Source organism: Corythoichthys intestinalis, chromosome 13, assembly GCF_030265065.1.
Source record: "Corythoichthys intestinalis isolate RoL2023-P3 chromosome 13, ASM3026506v1, whole genome shotgun sequence".
Lineage (NCBI taxonomy): Eukaryota > Metazoa > Chordata > Actinopteri > Syngnathiformes > Syngnathidae > Corythoichthys > Corythoichthys intestinalis.
The window spans coordinates 48,761,111-48,784,747 of NC_080407.1; the positions used below are offsets into that span (position 1 = coordinate 48,761,111).

The 23,637-nt window shown below is 41.7% G+C and overlaps 1 protein-coding gene across 6 annotated transcripts in view; it reads right to left on the reverse strand.

Moving 5' to 3' along the window:
* Positions 1-669: 669 nt before the first annotated feature.
* The window catches only part of si:ch211-200p22.4 (phosphatidylinositol-binding clathrin assembly protein), a 45,005-nt gene continuing 22,037 nt past the window's right edge, over positions 670-23,637 (reverse strand). For 3 of the 6 annotated variants that reach the window (XM_057855043.1, XM_057855042.1, XM_057855047.1), the window contains 16 exons: positions 23,383-23,476; positions 21,667-21,778; positions 18,991-19,097; positions 18,503-18,544; positions 13,473-13,558; positions 13,281-13,404; positions 12,468-12,589; positions 12,298-12,398; positions 9,604-9,714; positions 7,062-7,202; positions 4,455-4,485; positions 4,191-4,323; positions 3,900-3,923; positions 1,900-1,956; positions 1,676-1,792; positions 670-1,606 (listed from right to left, as the gene is read on the reverse strand). In XM_057855043.1, coding sequence (XP_057711026.1) covers positions 1,592-1,606; positions 1,676-1,792; positions 1,900-1,956; positions 3,900-3,923; positions 4,191-4,323; positions 4,455-4,485; positions 7,062-7,202; positions 9,604-9,714; positions 12,298-12,398; positions 12,468-12,589; positions 13,281-13,404; positions 13,473-13,558; positions 18,503-18,544; positions 18,991-19,097; positions 21,667-21,778; positions 23,383-23,476 — 1,417 coding nt within the window. In that variant the 3' untranslated portion in view covers positions 670-1,591. The remainder of the gene's footprint in view (positions 1,607-1,675; positions 1,793-1,899; positions 1,957-3,899; positions 3,924-4,190; positions 4,324-4,454; positions 4,486-7,061; positions 7,203-9,603; positions 9,715-12,297; positions 12,399-12,467; positions 12,590-13,280; positions 13,405-13,472; positions 13,559-18,502; positions 18,545-18,990; positions 19,098-21,666; positions 21,779-23,382; positions 23,477-23,637) is intronic. The other 3 variants (XM_057855045.1, XM_057855046.1, XM_057855044.1) reach the window with 3 other exon arrangements.

A 23,637-nucleotide genomic window follows, 5' to 3' on the forward strand; every position in this document is an offset into this window, starting at 1 on the left:
CACGTCTGGCTGTCCAAGCAATTTCACCCCGAGAGCAGACCGCAAGATGCTAAAAGAAGTCTCCAAAAACCCTAAAATGTCAACAGAAGGCTCTTGCTACTGTTGATGTGAAAGTGCATGCCTCTACAATCAGAAAGAGAAGTGCAAGGAAGAAACCTTTCCTCTCCAAGAAGAACATAAAGGCCAGACTGAAGTTTGCCACAGTGAATGTAGACAAAGACCAGGACTTCTGAAATCATGTTCTTTGGACAAATGAATCTAAAATTGAATTATATGGACACTAGAACAGAGGACATGTTTGGCGTAAATCCAATACAGTATTCCAGGAAAAGAACCTCATACCAACTGTGAATCATGGAGGTGTCATGGTTTGGGGATGCTTTGCTACACCAGGACCTGGCCAGCTCATCATCATAGAATCCACCATGAATTCTATTGTGTATCAAAGGGTGGTTGAGGAACATGTGATATCAAAAATTAAAGCTGAAGCAAAACTGGACCCTGCAACATGACCATGACCCAAAACATCCACCAAGGACTGGCTGAAAAGGAAGAAATGAAGAGTCCTGGAATGGCCGAGTCAAAGCACAAATCTCAATCCCATTGAGATGCTGTACATGTAAGCAACCCCTCAAACATCTCACAGCTGAAAGTATTCTGCGTTGAAGAGTGGGGCAAACGTTTTTTTCAGACCGAAGTTAAAGACTGGTAGATGTCTACAAAAAGCGTCTAACTGAAGTTATTTCAGTCAAAGGGGGTAACACTAGCTATTAGATGGTAGGGTGTCCTAACTTTTTCCTCAGTTAGAATATGCATTTTTGTTGATAAATTTGATTTGAATGAGTAAAACAATGTTAATTTTTTGGTTGTTTACCTGCAATTAAATCACTTTTTTTTTTCCAGAGATAAACAAAAAATATCAGACATTGATAAGTGAGGGGTGTCCTAATTTTTTCACATGATTGTTTACTGTTTTTTTCCCCATTAATTTTGGTCACTTTTTGTTAATTCTGAGCAATTTCCAGGTACGTCTTGTACATTTTGGGTCAATTCCTGTTATTTTTTTGTGTTATAAACATTGCCTGCCAATGGAGAAACACTGAACGAGTTAATGAAACCATTATTCAAATTTTTGGGAGTATTGATATCGACAAGAAAACGACTCATCTTCCTGCCATGCTTAATTACTATAGTTCTAATTTTGGGTGTATTTCCACTTCAGACCACAAGATGGCCGCAGGTGTGATTTCAAATGCTGACGCACAAAACTGGATGTGATGGCGTTGTCGGACCCACGAACGATCGGACGAGAACAAAATCGGTGCAATGGCGCGAAGAAACACAATGCACACGTTGGCACATTCGCAGTCGGAGAGGGGACGTAATAGCACCAGTATGAAATAAAGCTAATGTGGCAGCAAAGACCCTCGCATTAGTCGGCCACAGATCTGACACCCTCACTCACTCAGGTCATCAAATTGTTTCAGGGATTTATAGTCTTTAGTCCTTTTAGCCGCTCTTCTTGCGTGTTGTCTTTGTGGTAATTTGTCGCTTTTGGCACTGGATTCCCCCTCTTCCGCCCTTGACTGGATTACATAAACTGCATCTGAAGCAAGATGGAATAGATTGCAGAAACGACGAGATTTAAATGACAGTCCGAGTGATGCGTTCTCACCTGCGCTCCAGGCATGGCTGCAAAGGGGTTAGTGGGTCTGAGGACAGGCTGGTTGTACATCATTGGCTGAGGGGCCATGACTGGTACCCCGCCCACCTGACCCATCTGGGGGGGCACCTGCAAACACCATTGGAACACTCACAAACTCTGAAACCCTCTATAAGATATTCTTTATTGACTAGAAAATCAATCAATCAATCAATCTAAAAGATGGTTCCCCTCACCATTCCATACACAGGCACTTGAGGTGTCGTCATGGGGAAAGCCAGGGGAGCTGGAGCCTTTAAAGGAATGAAAAGACTCAGAATTAGTCCCCCCAAAAAAGTAAAATCAAGGCCAACGCCAAAATACCAGAGCACCCTCTAGGAATTTAATGCTGTTTGTACAGGATGACCCATAAAAACAGGAAATTTTTAAGCACTCCAATAAAAATACCATAATTTTCGGACTATAAACCGCTACTTTTTCCCCATATTTTTGAATCCGGTGGCTAATAGTCTGGTGTGACTTATTTGTTTATTTATTTGGGTTAAAGTGCGTACGACAGGATAGAAAAAGTCTTTATTATGTGAACTAGAAACTGCAATTTCTGGAGAAATTACTCTGGGTCTTTGCTATGTGGAGATACAGATCCTAGCCCTGCCCAGGTTTGTTTGGGGACATTTCTAGGACAATATCAGGTCACTTCCTGTTGATTTGAGGACATTTCGGGGACATGTCCAGGTCATATCAGGTCATTTGGGGGGCGTGTCCTGGTCATATAAGGTCATATGGGGACATTTGGGGGTGTGTTCTGGTCATATCAGCTCATTTGGGGACATTTGGGGGGCGTGTCCTGGTCATATCAGGTCATTTGAGGACATTTGGGGGGCGTGTCCTTGTCATCTCAGGTCATTTAGGGGACACGTCCTATTCAAATCTGGTCATTTCCCGTTGATTTGGGACATTTGTTTTTTTGCCATTGAAAATGAATGGGAAATTTGGACGTCCATGGCTGTCAATGGCATTGACTTACATTTGGGTCAATGCAATCCAAGTACATTGACATCAATAGAATCGACAAACATGGACGTGAATGGCATTGAACAAAGTAAATGCCATTAGAGCTGCAACGATTAATCGATGAACTCGAGTATTCGAGTACAAAAAATATTCGAATAAAATTTTGTTGCTTCGAGTATTCGTTTAATTAAAGTGGCGTTTTAATGGTTTTATTGAAAGTGTTTGCAATTCGTTTTACTGATGAGGGTGGATACACTGCCCTCTGGTCTGCCTCTTTTCGAATGACTGAATCCAACTGCTCCCTGTTAAGACCAACATAAGCGTAAAACGTAAGTTTTTGTTTGAGCTCATGTTTTTTAATGCATTCTTAATTTATAGGTCTAGTTAGCCATTTTTTGTGGGAATATATGTCCTAACCATTTGTTAGGAGCATTGTAAAAAAAAAATTTTTTTAGCATTTTATAGCATTAAAGGTAGCGGACCTTTTCTATGCAAGTTAGCCAGTTGTTCTTTTGTTGTACATAGATCCTCATTAAAAAAAAAAAAAAAAAAAAAAAAATACTGTTTAAGGCTCAGCTCAGGTGTTTTAATTTTTCATGTTCCTTATCCGATTACTCGATTATTCGAACCAAGTAGTCCATCGATTAATCGACTACTAAAATATTCGATAGCTGCAGCCCTAAATGCCATTGAAAATGAATGGGAAATTTGGACGTCCATGGCCGTCAATGGCATCGACATCCATATGCGTCAATGGAATCCAAGTACATTGGCATCAATCGAATTGATATAAATGGCCGTCAATGGCATCAATGCACTGTAAATTCCATTGGAAATTCCAATGGAAGTGAATGGGAAATTTGAACCAATGTTGCATCCCATTAAAAATGAATGGGCAAGTTTTTGGCAAATTTCCGGGGAACTAATTTTTTTTCCAAATTCTGTATACAGCTTTTATGCCCCTCACCGTCCCGGAATTTTTGATGTCAGAATTATGTGATTTGGTCAAAAATTGTAGGACCAGATACATTTTAAAAATGATTTTTTTCCCAAAAAATCGGTGAAAAATCAGTGTTTACGAGCGATCGGAAAATGTTTAATCGGAAAATCGATTAATCGCCCACTAAAATAATCAATACCTGCAGCCCTATTCTGAACCATTTTTATTTGGACCTTTTTGCGTTTTCTAACAGTCAAGGAATCACGATGGCCTTGTACTTACATAACTAGCATAGAACATTCCATTCTGCATCAGGATGCATCAGGAAAAAGGGACAAAAGACAAAAAGAGATGAGTAGACAAAGATAAACATCACGGAGATGGAAGCCGAGGAAAAAAATGTTAAAAAACAAATGACGATGGATGACACCAAGCAGCGAGCAAATGACAAAGCAAAACAGGCGTTCGAAAAATGAGAGGAAGGGAAGGTGATGGCGTCGCAAAACGGCCGGGAAAAAAAAGCATGGAGCGGTCAAACTGAGCAGGAAAACACAAGTCAAAAATGGATCCTACCATGTGCGGAACAGGCATGGGTGGCGGAACCATGGGGGCCGGGCTCCACTGGGTTGTAGACATGGTCTTGTTCTGCCAGTTCTGGCCTCCTGTTAGCTTCTTCTCCCCGGGCTGATTCCACTGCATTTCCGGCCTACAAGAAGTAACGACAACAACAACAACAAAAATACAATGAGAATTCACAGCCAGTTCAAATGGAATTTATAAACTAAAAATAAAAACAATATTCATAGAACAGATTGAGCTGACATATATCAGACGTACTTCTTAGAAGGGGTTCCGCCAAATTGCAGATCTGAGGAGAAACGAGGACTCTGGTTATTGTCAAATTAGCGTGGTTACAATATATTAAAAAGGTGGTGTCTCACGGAACTTTGTAGCCCAAAAGGTTATTGATACTCTCCAACCATGAATGGATATTGCGTTTCAAAAAGTAAAAGAAGAAAGGAACCAACAGCTTGCTATCAAAATCTTCCTTTAGAACTGTGTCTACATTGGCTCACTTGACGACACGAAATTTCCAATTCATTTTGACTGTACTGATACTGAAACCAGAGCATCTCTTGTGGGCATTTGCAGGTCACTTCCTGTTAACTTTGAGTCACTTCTTATTCATTTGTGGACATTCTTGAGCCAATTCCTTTTCAGTAACCCAAAATCAACAGGAAGGGATGCAAAAGGCCCCAAAATCAACAGGGAGTGACCTATAAATGCCCAAAAAGGAAAAAGAAATGACCGAAAAATCAACGGGAAATGACGTGGAATACCCCAATAACCCAAAATCAACAGGAAGTGACCCAAAAATGCCCCAAAAGGAAAAGGAAGTGACGGAAATTAACAGGAAATGATGAAAAATGCCCCCAAATTGAAAGGAAGTTGCCTGTAAATGCCCCAAAAGAAAAGGAAGTGACCGAAAAATCAACAGGAAATGACATGAAATGCCCCAGTAACCCAAAATCAACTGGAAGTGACCCATAAATGCCCCAAAAGAAAAACAAAATGACAGAAAACAAACAGGAAATAACGAAAAATGCCCCCGGATCAAAAGGAAGTGACCTGTATATGCCCCAAAATAAAAAAGGAACTGACCTAAAATCAACAGGAAATGACGTGAAATGCCCCAGTAACCCAAAATTAACAGGAAGTGACAGATAAATAACCCATAAACAACAGAAAGAGACACGTAAATGCCCCAAAAGAAAAGGAACTGACCTAAAATCAACAGGAAATGACGTGAAATGCCCCAGTAACCCAAAATTAACAGGAAGTGACAGATAAATAACCCATAAACAACAGAAAGAGACACGTAAATGCCCCAAAAGAAAAGGAACAGACCGAAAATCAACAGGAAATGACGTGAAATGCCCCAGTAACACAATATCAACTATAAGGGAAACGTAAATGCCCCAAAATCAATAGGAAGTGACCCGTAAATGCCCCCCAAATTAAAAGGAGGAGACCTGCAAATGCCCAAAAGAAAAGGGAACTGGCCTAAAATCAACAGGAAATGACGTGAAATGCCCCAGCAACCAAAAATCGACAGAAAAAGACCGATAAATAACCTAAAAACAACAGAAACTGATACGTAAATGCACCAAAAGGAAGTGACCCGTAAATGCCCCCCAAAAAAAGGAAGTGACTGAAAATCAACAGGAAATGATGTGAAATTCCCCAGTAACCCAGAATCAACTGATAGTGACCCGTAAATGCCCCAAAAGAAGGAACTGACTGAAAACCAACAGGAAATGACAAAAAACGCCCCCAAATTAAAAGGAAGTGACCTGTAAATGTCCCAAAAGACAAACGAACTGACCTAAAATCAATAGGAAATGACGTGGAATGCCCCATATCACCAAAATCGAAAGAAAGTGACTGATAAATAAGGCCAAAAAAAACACAAGTGATACAGAAATGCGGCAAAAGGAAAAGGAAGTGACCGAAAAATCAACAGGAAATGACGTGAAATACCCCAGTAAACCAAAATCAACTGGAAGTGACTTGTAAATGCCCAAAAAGAAAAAGGAACTGACCGAGAACCAACAGGAAATGACGAAAATGCCCCCAAATTAAAAGGAAGTGACCTGTAATTGCCCCAAAAGAAAAAGGAACTGACCGAAAATCAGCAGGAAATTACGTAAAATGCATAAGTATCCCAAAATCTAAAGGATGTGAAAGATAAATAACCCCAAAACAACAGAAAGTGACACGTAAATGCGCCAAAAGGAAGTGATCGAAAATCAACCGGAAATAACATAAAATGGCACCAAATTAACAGTTGCCCTAGTTTATGGGTCACTTCCTGTTCATTTTGAGTCACTTCTTATTCATTTGTTTGTTTGTTATTCATTCAGTTCATTCATATTCAGGAAATATGGGGACATTCCTCCAATGTCCCCATATTTCCCAATGCAAACAAACATTCCGGGTGATGTCCCCATATTTCCCAATTCAAACAGACTGGACGTCTGTGGCTGTCAGTGGCAGCAAATGCCCGGCAATGAGTTCATTTCCGGTCACTTGCTTTTCCTTTTGGGTCACTTCCTGTTCGATTTTGGGGCATTTACAGGTCACTTCTTGTTCGATTATGGGTTACTGAAAAGGAAGTGACTCAAGAAAGTCCCCAAAAACACTCAAAATCAACAGAAAGTAACCTATAAAAACCCTAAAATCAACAGGAAGTGACATGTAAATGCCCCCCAAATTAGGAGGTGGTCATGTTTTAGTGCCATTGATGGCACTAGACGTCCAATCCATTTTGACAATCAAACTGACTTGGATGTCTTGCGCTGTCAATGGTGGTCAATGAGCTAACATAGACAGCATTCCAGTGGAATATTTTCACAGCATTCTGATGTCTATTGTTTGACTCACTGCCTACGAGGTTTGCCAAGGAGGAGTCCAGGTCGTTGGCGAGCAGCTTTCCTCCCGACTGGAAGACCATTTGAGGTGGAAGCGGGTGGGCGGCGTGGATGGGAACCGTAGGCTTCAGCAGATCTCCCAGGGTGTCAAAACCTGCGGTGGGAACACAAACTATCTAGTGAAGAGACTCAAAGTCAACACGACCAGCAAAGCGAGGGATTAAAAGGTTAGACCACAGTAGGAGCTGGCAAATGTTTAATCCATTTGAGCGGGAAGGGCTGCCACCCTTCTCAATTCAAATAGATTGGACGCCCATGGCCATCGAGTGTTGAATTGAGTGGCTCAAAAAGATTTGGTTGTTGATGATCAAAACTGGGGGTGGGAACCTCTGGGTAGCTAGCGATACCATTTGCGATACAAGGCTCACGATAATCTCAAGATATGGCGATGCAACAGTTGCATGGGTCAGGAAATCATTTAAGGATATTTTACAAAAAAACAACAACTATGAAACAGAAAACAGGCTAGTTTCAGCATTCTGTTGTGAATTGGAATGAGTTCCGTTTGAATCCACTTCAAATTGGACGTCTATGGCCAACAGTGGCAACAAAACTAGACTACAGGATGTTGATTTTCAGATACTTCCTGTTTTTATAGGGTGTTTATGGGTCACTTCCTGTTGATTTTGAGTTTGTGAACAGGAACAGACCTGGGAATGTCCCCATTTTTCCCCAATTCAAATAGACTGGCCATCAGTGGCAAAAAAATCAGCAGTAAGTGGCCCGGAAATGCACCAAAATCAACAGCAATTGAGTGAAGATCAACAGAAAATGACCTGAAATGGCCCAAAATTTAACTCATTGGTTACCATTGGTTTTCACTTCCTGTTCAGTAAACCCAAATCGACACAGGAAGTGACAACTGATGGCAAACAATGAGTTTAATTTTGGGGGCATTTCAGGTCATTTGCTGTTGATTTCCGTTACTTGTTGTTGATTTTAGGGTCACTTCCTGTTGATTTGGTGTTACTGAACAGGGAATGTCCCCATTGTTCCCAATTCAAACACACTGGATGTCTATGGCCATCAGTGGCAACAAATCAGCAGGAAGTGGCCCGGAAACGCCCCAAAATCGGCAGTAAGTGAGTGAGGATCAACAACAGTAGGGTCGGTTGCCGACGGGCTTACCCTCACAAGGGATTCACACAATTACTGATTTCTAGATCACAGAGCTGATTTGTGTACACTCCACCCCTCCCAATCACTTATCCTATAGACTCCCCCACCCCCTTCCCTTCTTTCCCTGGTCAACAGGCCCCCCACATGGTGTCAACCGGAAATACATCTAGCTGACGATAGCACCAACATACTCATAGTTAGTGTAGGCGTTCAATGTATTTTTTGTTGTTGTTTCTTTCTCTTTTCTTCTGTTCCCCATGACCCCTTCCTGTTCGCTGCTTTGTCATAATAAACAAGGTATGTTGAATGATCACAATGGGAGTATGTCATACTTTCAATGTGAAACATTAAAGCTGTTCAGACCAACCGGACACTTAGACTTCCACTCTCTGTGTCAAACAGCTGAACAGGTAAAATCCTTAATTTAACAGGAAGTGACTAGTAAATGCGCTAAAAGGAAAATGAAGTAACGGAAAATCAACAGTAAATGAGATGTCATCATCCAGCTGGGGACGCGAGAGCGCTATAATGAAAGGTGGGGCTAAACAGCAGATTAAAAGACTAATTTCTTACCATCTGCGCTTTGCCAAATTGTTGTATGGAGTTGAATTGCCTGAAAATATGATTTTAATTCACATAATAATGCTATTTAGGATTTTTTATGCTGTCACGGGCACTTAAAGCCAGGAGGTGTTTCAATGTGCTCGGTGCTGGACAAGGACAGCACGAGAAAACGAGTGTGCAAATTGCCAAAACAGGCTGCCGTCGACCACATTGACCTCGTGAAACACAGAGAGAGCAGAAAATGAGGGGGAAAAAGAAGGGGAGGGGGGATAATATTTAGTTCGGAAGTGGTTTGTAGCTTTGACAGTGGTGCTGACACAAGACATCCAGGGTACATGTTTCCTGCTAGCTTAAGCAGATGGGAAAGGGAAGTCAAGGAGGAGGCGCACATGATTAAAAAACGAACATTTTCAAAAAATACCAGCTGATTAAAGCTAACGATTGCAATGCTGATAGATGGGACCTGTCAGAGCGCTGATCTGCTTCAAAATAATTGCACCTTGATTACCCGCTAACAGGAAGAAAAACAACAAGGAGCAGAAACCCTGTGAGCAATGCTAGCAAAGTTAACAACAGCGCTAGACAAGGTATCCAAAGAAAACAGAGTCAGTTTACAGTCTAATCTGCATTTTAACACGGAAGTTTTGTTAAAAAAACAACAGAATGCTAGCATGCTAGGTAAGCTAGCAAAGCCCGTCACCGTCTCGTACAGCAGCCACGAGTTGCAAGGGTTAATCGAAAGCGCGCAAAGCCGAGAAGGTTTTAGTTTCCAGCCTGGACGGTCGACGGGTCGGACCGGGGAAAGGTTTTACCGGCTGCTGGCTGTGTTCCGTCGTTAGCTGGAGCGGCTTTATTCCCGAACACAGCATCGAAATCTACAGTCATGGCGGGGGCGTTCTGTTCCAAAGGCTGCCTCTCCAGTCCTGAGGACGTAGTTCTGTTATTAAACTGCGGTTTTATTTTGAAGTAGCTTCGCCAAAATAATAAAAAAGGATATTCAATCAGCTGAAACATAAATTTAGGCCGTCGGTATTCAGCCGGGAACCCGTCAGGCCCAGGAATTTTACAGTTTTACGGTCCATTTGATAAACTCTTTGAAACCGACCGTAAAACTGTAAAATCCCTGGTAGACGTCCAATCCATTTAAACTGGGAGGGGGACTCCTACTTCATATGGACTGAACATCTATGACCAGAAAGGGGTCAAATGACCCCGACACCAAACTGACTACATGGCTTTGTAAAACAATAGACCACTCAAACAAGCAATCCAGCATACAACCCAACCCTACATACTCCTGTGGAGTCGCTGCCTAGGTGTGAAGAGGGGGTTTCACTCTGGATAACTGCAATTAGCATCTTGAATATTTGCAAATCCAGACCTTCTGACCTGTGAAGGTCCCCATTCTGTCACCTCAAACGGAATGGATGTGAGTGTCAGCCAACGAGTTCATTTTGGGGGATTTCACACCATTTCCTGTTGATTTTCCGTCACTTCCCTTTCCTTTTCGGGCTTTTACCGGTCACTTCCTGTTCATTTTGGGTTACTGAAAAAGAAGTGACTGTAGAATGTCCCCAAAAGAATAATAAGTGACTCAAAATCAAAAGGAAGTGTCCTGTAAATGACTTCACAATATATTGACGTGGCATATTTCCCATTCACTGCGTTACGCCATCCCGAAGGGGGTTGTCCCACACTTCGCTTCATTCATTAGCAGTCGGTCACATGCAGCGATCTTATACCGGATTTAAGCTGAAAAAGTATGAAGGCTGTACTGCATACAAACAGGCAGGATTGTTTGAAGAGTGATTCGTTCGAGGATTCAAGGTCATGATTATATTTTTCGTACCATGCATGCATTTTGAAACGTTGTGAAAAAAAACAATAGGATAAATTAGCAGCTACAGCATTGGCATTATACTTCGCAATATTTACGTAAAATAACTGCTAACTGCACGGTTTTTATCTATAAAGAATTCAGGGATTTAAGCATTTATTCACAAGAATTTTTGACGCAAAAAGCTCTTAGTCTGTGATATGGCGGCCGCTAATTTGCTGACTGACTAGCATCATAGTTCGCAATATTTACATAAAATAAATGGCAACTGCACGTTTTTTGCTTTTAACCAAGAATCGAGACTGTGTAACGTCCATAATTATAAAGAATACAGGGATTTAAGCATTTATTCATGAAAACTTTCAATGGACATAGCTCTTTGTTTACATATGGCGGCCGCCATTTTGCTTACTGACTAGCATCATAGTTCGCAATTTTTATGTAAAATAAATGCTAACTGCAGTTTTTTTTTTTTTGCTTTTAAGCAAGAATCGAGACTGTTTTACGTCCATTTCTATAAAGAATTCAAGAATTTAAGCATTTATTCACAAGAATTTTCAATGGAAAAAGCTCTTTGTTTACATATGGTGGCCGCTAATTTGCTTACTGACTAGCATCATAGTTCGCAATATTTATGTAAAATAAATGCTAACTGCCATTTTTTTCCCCTGCTTTTAACCAAGAATCGAGACTGTTTTACGTTCATGTCTGCAATATTTCCATAAAATAACTGCTAACTGCACATTTTTTAAAAAATCTATAAAAAATTCAGGGATTTAAGCATTTATCCACGAGAATTTTCAACGTAAAAAGCTTTGTCTCTGATATGGTGGCCGCTAATTTGCTTACTGACTAGCATCATAGTTTGCAATATTTACATTACATAAATGGCAACTGCCCGTTTTTTTCTGCTTTTAACCAAGAATCGAGACTGTTTTATGTTCATATCTATAAAGTACTTTCACTGGAAAAAGCTATTTGCTTACATATGGCGGCCAAAAATTAGCTTACTTACTAGCATCATAGTTTGCAATATTTATGTTAAATAAATGCTAACTGCCCGTTTTTTTATGCTTTTAACCAAGAATCAAGGCTGTTTTACGTCCATATCTACTAGTATAAAGAATTCAGGGATTTAAGCAATTATTCACGAGAATTTTCAACGGAAAAAGCTCTTTGTGTTTCCACTCAGTCAGCTTTGACAGAGATAGGCCCCCTATGAATTGGCCCCGCCCCCATGTCCCGTCAAAATATTATGAAGTTATGTAAATGCCCGAAAATGAACAGGAGGTGACCTGTAAATGCCCCAAAAAACAGGGGCTGTGAATGCTCTGGTTTCAGTGCAGATTGGATGTTTAGTGCCGTTAATGACAGGCAGTGAGTTAAAGGTCAAGAGACACATACTAAGGCATTTCAGGGGCGTTAAACTGGCGGTACGCGGGCCAGATCCGGCCAGTCGCAAAAGTATATTATGTGCATGAACTTCATGTTCGTTGCTCATATTTTTGTCACTAACTCCATTTATGCCCAGTCCGCATCTTTTAGATCCATTTAAAAGTGACATCACTTGCCGGATGGCACTTAATGACATCTTAATGACATCATAATTGTGATGGTGAATGAACCCTGGTTCACATGCCACTGACGAACAAGTGAAAGTGTGGCGTACCTCCCCAGGCGCTGTTGGCGGCAGAGATGGACGGAGTGCACTGCACCGCGGGGATGAAGGCCGGCTGGAGATCAAATAGGTCGCTGTTCAGGTTGGGCACACTGAGGGATTCGGACAAAATGGATGAAAAACTGTTGCCGCTACGGAGCGATTAGCGCATTCTAGCCCACCTGTTGGCCGAGAGCGTCGATCCGAACAACTCGGGGGTTTGGGCGACGTGGTTGTTGTTGTGGGCACTACTGGGGGATGCAGACGGCGGTGTTTTCATGCCAATCTCCTTTAATCGCTGATCCTGGAAAAGTGTTTGAATGGAACATGTCAACACAATGAGAGGATGTTAATCGTTGAATTAAGTTTAATAGAAATTCAGGCAACAAGGGGTTCATCACAGTCAATGGTAAGGGTGTGAAAATCCAGGTTAGGCCCATGATTGAAAACTCACCATTTTGATAACTTTAGATCTCATATGTCTCATGAACAGTCTCACCAATTTGAGGAGAATCCAACTAATGTCCACCAATGTCCCAGTTTTCATTGCTCTACAGTTGAAAAGAAAAACCTAATAGGAGAGGCTTTTTTGAAAAATTCAAGGGGGCGACTTTAAGCGTTGAAAAATTGGCGAAATTTACGGCAAGAAGCATGAATCTGTAAATTTTGGTGAGTTTTCGAGCATGTTAAGGCCTCCAAACGGTCGAAAAGAAAACAGGTAATCCCAGGGTTACGAACGATTTCTGTTCCTAAGATGGGACGTAAACTGAATTTCCGCTAAGTCGGAATTAACCCTTTAAGTACCCCAAAATAACGATCCAAAAAGTCCAAAAGTATTGTATTTTGTCTAATGATGGATGATGGAGCAGCATTAGTATGACCGCCATGTATGACTGAGAAGCAGACTCAGACATATGACATGGATTAAGGACAGCTGCGCTCTGGTTTTTACATAAGGTTGTAAATTGTTTCAGCTAATATTTGTTTGTGTATACCTTAAGAGCTTGTAATCTGGCCTGCTCCTCCTCCAGAGCCAGCTGCTTCTCCTTCTCGTCCATGCGGGCGAAGGACAGGTCGGCAGAGGCCAGACACGAGACGGCGTTGGACAGGGTGGACGCTCTGCGAGATGAGAGCGCAGTGACAATGAAGTGCCGATGACGACCGACTCTCATATCAGCAATCTCTACCTGGTGTCCGGATTCAGCTCCTTGGTCTTCTTGCCCTCAAGGGAGGCCAGATGTTGCTCCAGAGCCTCCAGGAGGCTGCTGGGGGCCTTAGGACACAAAGGTTGGACGCAAAGTGAGCATTTTCGCATAGAACCGACCTCGTTCTCCATCGGGTGAAGTTATAGATCGCTCTCCCGGGAAGGTAACGCAGTAAAATTCAGCAGGGCCGAGAACAAAACGTGGTATTTGCCATTAAGCAAAATGGATTTTGCCATGTGGCATTTTTTTTTGCATGTGGCGAAATGGATTTTTTTTGGCCGTTTTTTTGCCGTGTGGCAACATATTTTTTTTTGCCATGTGGCATTTTTTTGCCATGTGGCAAAATGGATTTTGCCATGTGGATTTTTTTCCCATGTGGCAAAATTTATTTTACTATGTGGCATTATTTTGCCATTTGTCAAAATGAATTTTGCCATGCGGCATCTTATTTGCCATGTGTTACATTTTTTTTTTGCCATTTTTTTTGCAGTGCGGCAACATGTTTTATTTTTTTGCCATGTGGCAAAATGGATTTTGCCATGTGGCATTGTTTTGCAATCTGGCAAAATGTTTTTTTTTTTTGCCATGTGGCATTTTCTGCCATGTGGCAAAATTGAGTTTGCGATGTGGCATTTTTTTCCTTTTTTGCCATGTGGCAAAATGGATTTTGCCGTGTGGCATTTTTTTTGCCATGCGGCAAAATGTATTTTGCCATGTGGCATTTCTTTTGCTATGTAGCAAAATGGATTTTGCCATGTAGCATTTTTTTTTGCCATTTGGCAAAATGGATTTTGCCATGTGGCTTTTTTTGTGGCAAAATCCATTTTGCCACTTAGCAAAAAAATGCCAAATGGCAAAGAATGGGATTTTGCCATGTGACTTTTTTTTGCCATGTGGCAAAAATGGAATTTGCCATGTGGCAAAAATGGGATTTTGTCATGTGGCATTTTTTTTCCAGTGGCAAAAAGGGAATTTTTCGATGTGGCATTTTTTTGCCGTGTGGCAAAATGGATCTTGCCAGATGGCAAAAAAAAAAAATGCCCCATGGCAAAATCCCATTTGCCACTGGCAAAAAAAAAAAAAAAAGCGACATGGCAAAATCCCATTTTGCCACTGGCAAAAAAAAAAAAAAAAAATGCCACATGGCAAAATCCCATTTTGCCACTGGCAAAAAAATGCCAAATGGCAAAATCCTTTTTTTCCACTTGCAAAAAAAATGCCACATGGCAAAATCAATTTTTCCACATGGCAAAAAAAAGCCATATGGCAAAATCCATTTTTCCACATGGCAAAAAAAAGCCATATGGCAAAATCCATTTTGCCGCATGGCAAAAAAAAACAAAACAAAACAGCCACATGGGAAAATCAATTCTGCCACATGGCAAATACCACTTTTGGTTATTGTTGTCTCTCGTAAAATGTAGCCATAGCAACATGCAGCCAACATCGACACAGTTAGCAAAGTAGCACTACAAAAGCTTAGAAACAAAAAAGGTAGAAGAGAAGTCATGCAGTTTTTTTGGCGGGAAGTATAAGTAGTTTTAGTGCATTTTAGAAATGGATTCATTTCAGTTCGAGTGTTCTCTGTTGTGTGCGGTCAGTGTAAATGCAACTCTGGTTCTTCTATCCTACTCAATGTGTTCGGCTGGGATTCACAATGAGAGGAGCAGAGGCGAAGAATGCAGCTCCATTCTGTACAGAAATCCAGCGTTCAGCGTTATGCTTGTTGCAGCAATTTCCTTCACAGTGAAAATATGACAACGTCACCGTCCGCAAGAATGCGCGCACACACACACATCTGGAAGTATTTTGTCTTGAGAGCTGTTTGCGGCGGGCGAGACAGTAGTACGCTTCCAAAAGAGGAACTTGGATATTATCATCGATTAAGCACACTTTGAGTGTTTTAAGTGTTAAAATGCCAAACTATATGGATATGAATTCATGAAACGCAGCCAATGAGTTAAGCATTCATGATACAAGGTATAAGGACAAAACAGAGAAATTCACTAGCATTCCATCTCCTGTGTCACGATCAAAAAGAACTCCAAATTCAAAGGAGTCATGCAGATGAAGACGCTCAATCCTCATTTTCTATTCATGAAGTTTCATGGCCTTTCGCCGGCAGCAGCGAGAGGGCAAAAAGCAATCTGCGCTGCTTCCACAGGCAACAAGCCAGCCCACGTGCCGGTTTGATAAAAGACGGTGCGCGTGCAGGGGGTGCCGAAGCGGTAGAAGTAATACGGCGCGCGACCCGCCACCTACAATGTATTATCTTTTTGTTTTCTGCCACACAGCAAGAACAAGAAAAAAACACTTTTTTTGTTTTTTATGCATGAAATCAAAAGTTAACTCATAGGTGTCAAACATAAGGTTCGGAGGGCCAGAAGCGGACCGCAAAATCTTTTTGCATGGTCCTTGAATGTAGATCATGTGCATGGACATGCTTTACGCTAGAGTAAAATCTAAATATCTCTAGTCGAATCTGATAGGGGAATATTTACATCCGTCCGTCCAGGACATGTGTAGCATCTCGGACCTTGAGCGCACGTCTATGGAACACGAAGCCCAGCTAGGTAGCTTACAGATAAAATGGTGAAGGCCTTGACTAAAGTTGTGACGCGACTCGACGCAACTTCCTGACTCGACCCGAGATCCTGACTCGACCCGACCTCCTGACTCGACCCGACCCGACCTCGTGACCCAATGAAACTTCGTGACTCAGGTTAGCGTAACATTGTGACTCAACGCAACCTCGACCAAACCTCGTGACTCGACGTAACATCGTGATTCGACGTAAAATCGTGACTCTGCTCGATGTGACATCGTGACTCGACGTAACCTCGACCCAACCTCATGACTTGACATAACGTCGTGACTCTACTTGACGTAACATCATGACTCGACCTAAACTCGACATAACCTCGTGACCCAACGTAACCTCGTGACTCGACCCGACCTCGTGACTTGATATAACATCGTGACTCGACCCAACATCGTGACTCGGAGCAACCTTGACCCAACCTCATGACTTGACGTAACATCGTGACTCGATGCAACCTTGATGTAACCTCGTGACTTGACCCAACCTCTTGACTCGACCCAACCTCGACGTAACCTCGTGACCCGACGTAACATTGTGACTCGACCCAACCTCTTGACGCGATGCAACCTCGACGTAACCTCATGACCCGACGTGACATCGTGACTCGACTCGACATAACCTCGTGACTCGATGGTACCTCAACGTAACCTCGTGACTCGACCCAACCTCTTGACTCGACCCAACCTCATGACTCGATGCAACCGCTACGAAAACTCGTGACCCGACGTAACCCTGTGACTCGACGCAACATCCTGACTTGACGTAACATCGTGACTCGACGCAACATCGTGACCCGACGTAACATCGTGACTCGACGTAACATCGTGACCCGACGTAACATCGTGACTCAATGCAACTTCGACCCAACCTCTTGACGCGATGCAACCTCGACGTAACCTCATGACCCGTCATGGCCCGACGTAACATTGTGCCTTGAACCAACCTCCTGAATTGACGTAACATCGTGACACGACCCAACATCGTGACTCGACCCGACATACTGTAACATACTGTAACATCGCGACTCGACGCAACCTCGACCCAACCTAATGACTTGACGTAACATTGTGATTCGACTTGACGTAACATTGTAACCCGATGCGACCTCGACGTAACCTCGGACTTAATGTAGCCTTGTGACTCGAAGTAACCTCGTGACTCGACCCAACCTCATGACGCCTACCAACCTCAACATAACCTCGTGACCCGACGTGACCTTGTGATTCGACCCAACTTCTAGACTCTGTGCAACCTCGACGTAAACTCGTGACCCGATGTAACATCGTAACTCGACCCGACCTCGTGACTCGACGTAACATCGTGACTCGACCCAACCTCATGACTTGACGTAACATCGTGATTTGACGCAACCTCGACCCAACCTGATGACTTGACATAACCGTGAATCGACTCGACGTAAGTTCGTGACTCGATGGTACCTCGACGTAACCTCGCGACTCGACGTAACCTCGTGACTCGACCCAACCTCGACATAACTCCGTGACCAGACGTAAACTCAAGACCCGACCCAGCCTCGACATAACTTCGTGACCCGACGTAAACTCGTGACCCGACGTCACATTGTGACTCGACCCAACATCGTGACTCGACCCAACCTCAACGTAAACTCGTGACCAGACGTAACATCGTGACTCGCCCAACCTCGTGACTCGACGTAACATCTTGACTTGACCCGACCTAGTGACTCGACCCAACCTCGACCCAACCTCATGACTTGACGTAACATCGTGACTCGGCGTAACATCGTGACTCGACCCAACCTTGTGACTCGATGCAACCTCGACGTAACCTCGTGATCCGACGTAACATCGTGACTCGACGTAACATCATGACTCCACGTAACATCGTGACTCAGCTCGACGTAATATCGTAACTCGACGCAACCTCGACCTGACATCATGACTTGACGTAATATCGTGACTTGACTCGACATAACCTCATGACTCGATGTAACCTCGTGACCCGAGGTAACATCGGAACTCGACGTGCCATTGTGACTTGACCCAACCTCGTAACTTGATGCAACCTCGACGTAACGTCGTGACCTGACATCACCTTGTGACCCAAAGTAACATGTGACTCGGCGTAACATCGTGACTCGACCGCACCTCGTGACCCGACCTCGTGACTCAACGTAACATCGTGACTCGACTCAACCAAACCTCCTGACTCGACGCAACAAAACCTGACTCGATTCAAGAAAACCTCCTGACTTGACTCGACTCGTTCACACTCCCAAAAAAAACACTGGAATGATTGTTGGAAATTGAAAATCAAATAAGTGAGTGAAGAGTGAGGAAAATCAAAGAGTTACGCTACATGAGGTCTATGAATGGAAAGCGGAGTGTCTGAACAGAAAGAGAGAGAAGGAGGTGAGATGTACACTGACCTGCGAGAGATCGGGGATGTCACCCTGATCTATTCCAACTTCCTGTGGTTGAAAACAAACAAATCAAAAAAGGGAAGGAAGGTGGGTGATCGGTGGGTATCGTTACTTCATGCGGTAACAGAAAAGCACAACGGAAAACAACAATTTGTGATCAGTGAAAGTGACGGATGCGGGGTGGAGGATGGCGTGACCATGAACCCGACGTTGATAAAAGGACAGACGGACGGCAAATTCGCAAGGACTAACAGATAAGCTGACTCTGAGAACAGATAAAAAAATAACTCAGACTATTAAACAATCACCATATGGGCTTTTACTTGTCACGCGGGTGCACCTTCCAAAGCAGCCGATATATCTAGAAGAGTCAAAACTTGGATCTGATTTAGGTCAAACATCGACGAGGTAAGCGCCATTAAGAAGAAGCTAGGCGCTAAAATAGAGCCGTGTTGTCCCGACGTGTTTGTGTTCAGGTGCGGGTTTGTACGTACCTCGGCTACTTTGAGGAACTCTGACAACTTGGTCATCCTGTAAAGGAACTTCTTGTAGATGTCCAGCGCGTCTTTGCATTGGTTCTTCTTCATGTCGAAATATTTCTCTGAGATTGCAGCAAGAAGAAGGAAAAAACACGAAATAAGCTAGGATTGGGAACCTCTGGGTACCTCTATATACGATACATGGCTCACGATGATGATTATTAAGCTCATTTGATCCTTCTGCTGTGAAATGAATTGAGTTTATCAATAGTAGACGTCCAACTCGTTTGAACTGGGAGGGTGGCAACGATTGTCCCTCCCACTTTAAACGGATTGGACGTCCACGGCGGTCAATGGCAACCGATGACTATTCATTTTAGGGCATTTCAGGTCTTTTGCTGTTGATTTTCAGTCATTTTTTTATTGAATTTGAGGCATTTCCGGGTCACTTCCAGTTGATTTTAATGACATTTATGGGTCACTTCCTGTTGAGAAACCCAAAATCAACAGAAAATGACCCGGAAATGCACCAAAAATCAACAGGAAGTGACTGACAACTAACAGCAAATGACCTGAAATGTCCCAAAATTAAACTGGTTGCCATTGACCTCCCTAGATGTCCGAGTCATTTGAAATGGGAGGCATGGCAGCGAACGAATGAACGGTCACTCAAGTTAATTGGACATCCACTCGAGATAATCTCAATTTTCAGTCTGTTCCTGTTGATATTGGTGCATTTATGGGTCACTTCCTGTTGATTTTGGGACATTTATGCGTCACTTCATGTTCAGAACCCCAAAATACAGAGGAAGGGACTAGGGCTGCAGCTATTATATATATGTATTAAAAAAGCATTAGCTCAAACAAAAACTTGGCTTATGTTGGTCTTAACAGGGAGCAGGTTGAGCTAAGCCTCAAAGTGTAAAAAAAAAAAAAAAGTAAAATAATAAATGAGGATCTAAATTCAGCAAAAGAATTATTGCTTATTATATCTTACATAGAAAAAGTCTGCTAGCTTAAATGCTATAAAATGCAAATTTTCTTTTTTAAAATTAAAAAAATATTTTTTTTTCACAGTGCTCTGAAAAAATAGTTCAAGCACATATTCCCACAAAAAAAAAAAAGCTAAATATACCGATAAACTAAATTACAAATGCATTAAAAAGAAACATTAGCTCAAACAAAAACTTGGCTTCTGTTGGTCTTAACAGGGAGTAGTTAAAGATTATTTCAGTAGTCGATTAATCGATGAACTAGTTAGTTCGAATAATCGAGTAATCGGATCAGGAACATAAAAAAATTAAAGTACATGAACTGAGCCTCAAATGGTATAAAAAAATAAGGATCTAAGTACAACAAAAGAACAATTGGCTAACTTACATAGCAAATGTCCGCTAGCTTAAATGCTATAAAATGCTAATTTTCTTTTTTTGAAATTATTATTTTTTTTACAATGCTCTGAAAAAAATAGTTCAAGCACATATTCCCACAAAAACCTATTTAATATACTGATAAACTAAATTACAAATGCATTAAAAAAAACATTAGCTCAAACAAAAACTAGGCTTTTGTTGGTCTTAACAGGGAGCAGCTAAAGATTATTTTAGTAGTCGATTAATCGATTAACTAGTTAGTTCGAATAATCAGATCAGGAACATAAAAAAAAATTAAAATACCTGAACTGAGCCTCAAATGGTATAAAAAATAATAAGGATCTAAGTACAACAAAAGAACAATTGGCTAACTTACATAGCAAAAGTCCGCTAGCTTAAATGCTATAAAATGCCAACTTTTTTTTTTTTTTTTTACAATGTTCTTAATAAATGGTTCAAACTCATATTCCCACAAAAAACGGCTCAATATACCTATAAACTAAATTATGAATGCATTAAAAAAACATTAGCTCAAACAAAAACTTAGCTTATGTTGGTCTTAACAGGGAGCAGCTGGATTCAGCCATGTTAAATGAGTTATATAATATTCACTGTTGCCACTAGAGGGCAGTATATCCACCCAAATCAATAAAACTGAATGTGAACACTTTCAAAAGAAACCAGTACAACGCCACTTTAATTAAACTAATACTGAAAGCAACAAAAATTTGAATCTTTTTTTTCTAATCGAATTACTAATTGATTAATCGTTGCAGCACTAGAAGATACCAAGAAATGCAACAAAATCAACAGGAAGTGACTGAAAACTAACCGCAAATTACCTGAAATGGCCGAAAAACTAATGGCAAAAATGGCACCAAAACTTCCATTCACTCCAATTGATTTCCAATCCAAGTGACCCGAAAGGAAGTCTAAGATCCCTCCAAATCAACAGGAAATGACTGAAAATTAACAGCTAATGACCTGAAATGCTCCAAAATTAAAATTCATTGGTTGCCATTGACCGCCAAAGATGTCCAATCCATTTGAAGTGGGAGGGAATGACAAGCTAGCTCCTCGCACCTAGCGCCGCCGTTGAAAGTTCTGGTAGCAACTTGTTGATTACATTAAAATGATACATCAATTCTTGGCAGGAGCATATCGATAATCTTTTGGGACACAAAGTATCACAATATTTGCCAAACCCCTGAGATACGATTTTAGTCGGAATATTACGATTTAGCCGTGCCGAATCCAGACATCGTACGTAAAGTGCGTACTAATCACAAGAACGCTGAAGTCAAAGTTAGTGCGTTACCCAAGAGGTTGATGACCCCTTCGTTGTACGCGGCGAACAGCCTGATGGAATCTTTGAAAAGCAGCATGAAGGCAGAGTTGATCACACCGTTAGTCAGTTCGTTGGGGTTGGCCTGCAGAGGAGAAGGAAGAATGACAATCACCATCCTACTGTGGTATGGAAAAATAGCTGAATCATTCGGAATTCCTCACATTTCTGCATAAAATCACCATCAAATGTGATCTGATCTTTGTCAAAATCACACAGATGAAAAAACAGTGTCTGCTTTAACTAAAACCACCCAGACATTTAGGTTTTCATATTTTAATGAGGATAATATGCAAACAACGACACAAGGGGGGAAAATAAGTTAGTGAACCATCACATTTAATATTTTGTGGCCCCGCCTTTGGCAGCAATAACTTCAAGCAGACTCATCCTGAAGCTGCAGATCAGTCTGGCACATCGATCAGGACTAATCTTGGCTCATTCTTCTCTACAAAGCTGCTGTAGTTCAGTCAGATTCCTGGAGTGTCTGACATGAATCGCTGTCTGTAGGTCATTCCACAGCATCTCAATGGGGTTCAAGTCTGGACTTTGACTTGGCCACTCCAGAACGTGTATTTTGAACCCATTCTGAAGTTGATTTACTTCTGTGTTTTGGATCATTGTCTCGTTGCAGCATCCATCCTCTTTTTAGCTTCAACAGACGGCCTCAGGTTTTCCTGCATTCTTCCATTGTTGATTGCAAGTTGTCCAGTCCCTGTGGTAGCAAAACAACCCCGAATCATGATGCTCCCTCTACCATGCTTCACACTGGGGATGAGGTGTTGATGTTGGTGAGCTTTTCCATTTTGCCTCCACACATGACATTGTGTGTTACTCCCAAACAATTCCACTTTGGCTTCATCAGTCCACAGAATATTTTGCCAAAACTTCTGTGGAGTGTCCAAGTGCCTTTTTTACATTAAACGAGCAACAATGTTTTTTTTTTATTTTTATTTTTTTTATATATAGACAGAAGTGGCTTCCTCTGTGGATGTGTGCAAAGAGATACTGGACTGTGCAAGTGATTTCTGTAAGTCTTTAGCAGACACTCCAGGGTTCTTTTTTACCTCTCTGAGTATTCTGCGCTGAACTCTTGGCGTTATCTTTGTTGGACGGCCACTTTTGGGGGGAGAAGCAACAGTGCTAAACTTTCTCCATTAGACAACTTCTCTGACTTTTGATTGGATGAACATCCTGACTTTCAGAAATGGTTGTGTATCCTTTCCCAGCTTTATACAAATCAACAATCCTTGATTGAAGGTCTTTAGACTTAGTCTTTTGACTGATCCATGATGCACATCAGACAATGCTTCTCATCAAGACATTTCTTACCAGGCGTGTGTTTTATAGTGGGCAGGGCAGCTTTAAACCACTTATCAGTGATTGGGCAGTGGGCACACACCTGACTTAAAATGTTTAGTAAAAATTGGTTTCAATTGCTCTTTAAATCGCCTTAGGCAGAGGGTTCACTTATTTTCCCCCTTCTGTCATTGTGTTCATGCTATCCTCATTAAAACATAAACATAAAGCAGACACTTTTTTCATCTGTGTGATTTTGACAAGGATCAGATCAAATTTGATGGTGATTTTATGCAGAAATGTGAGAAATTCCAAACGGTTCAGATACTTTTTTATACCACTGTATATCCAATAATCCTATTATATCAGATCCAAATACAAACAAAGTACCTGGAAATCTAGCAGAGCGTCGAGCTGGTTCTGAATGATTGGAAGAGTCTTAATCAGCTTCTCCGTGTTCATGGTACGCATCACTCCGTCTGTCCTGCGAGAGTCATTTTGGTGCATTTTAGAAATCCGTCTCGAGGCAAAATGAACTAATTGCCTGCTGTGATGCAATGATAGACATTCTGGAGAAATTGCGATGACAGCTTTGCTGTGATGGTTGCTATATCAGGTCACTTCCTGTTGATTTTATGGCATTTT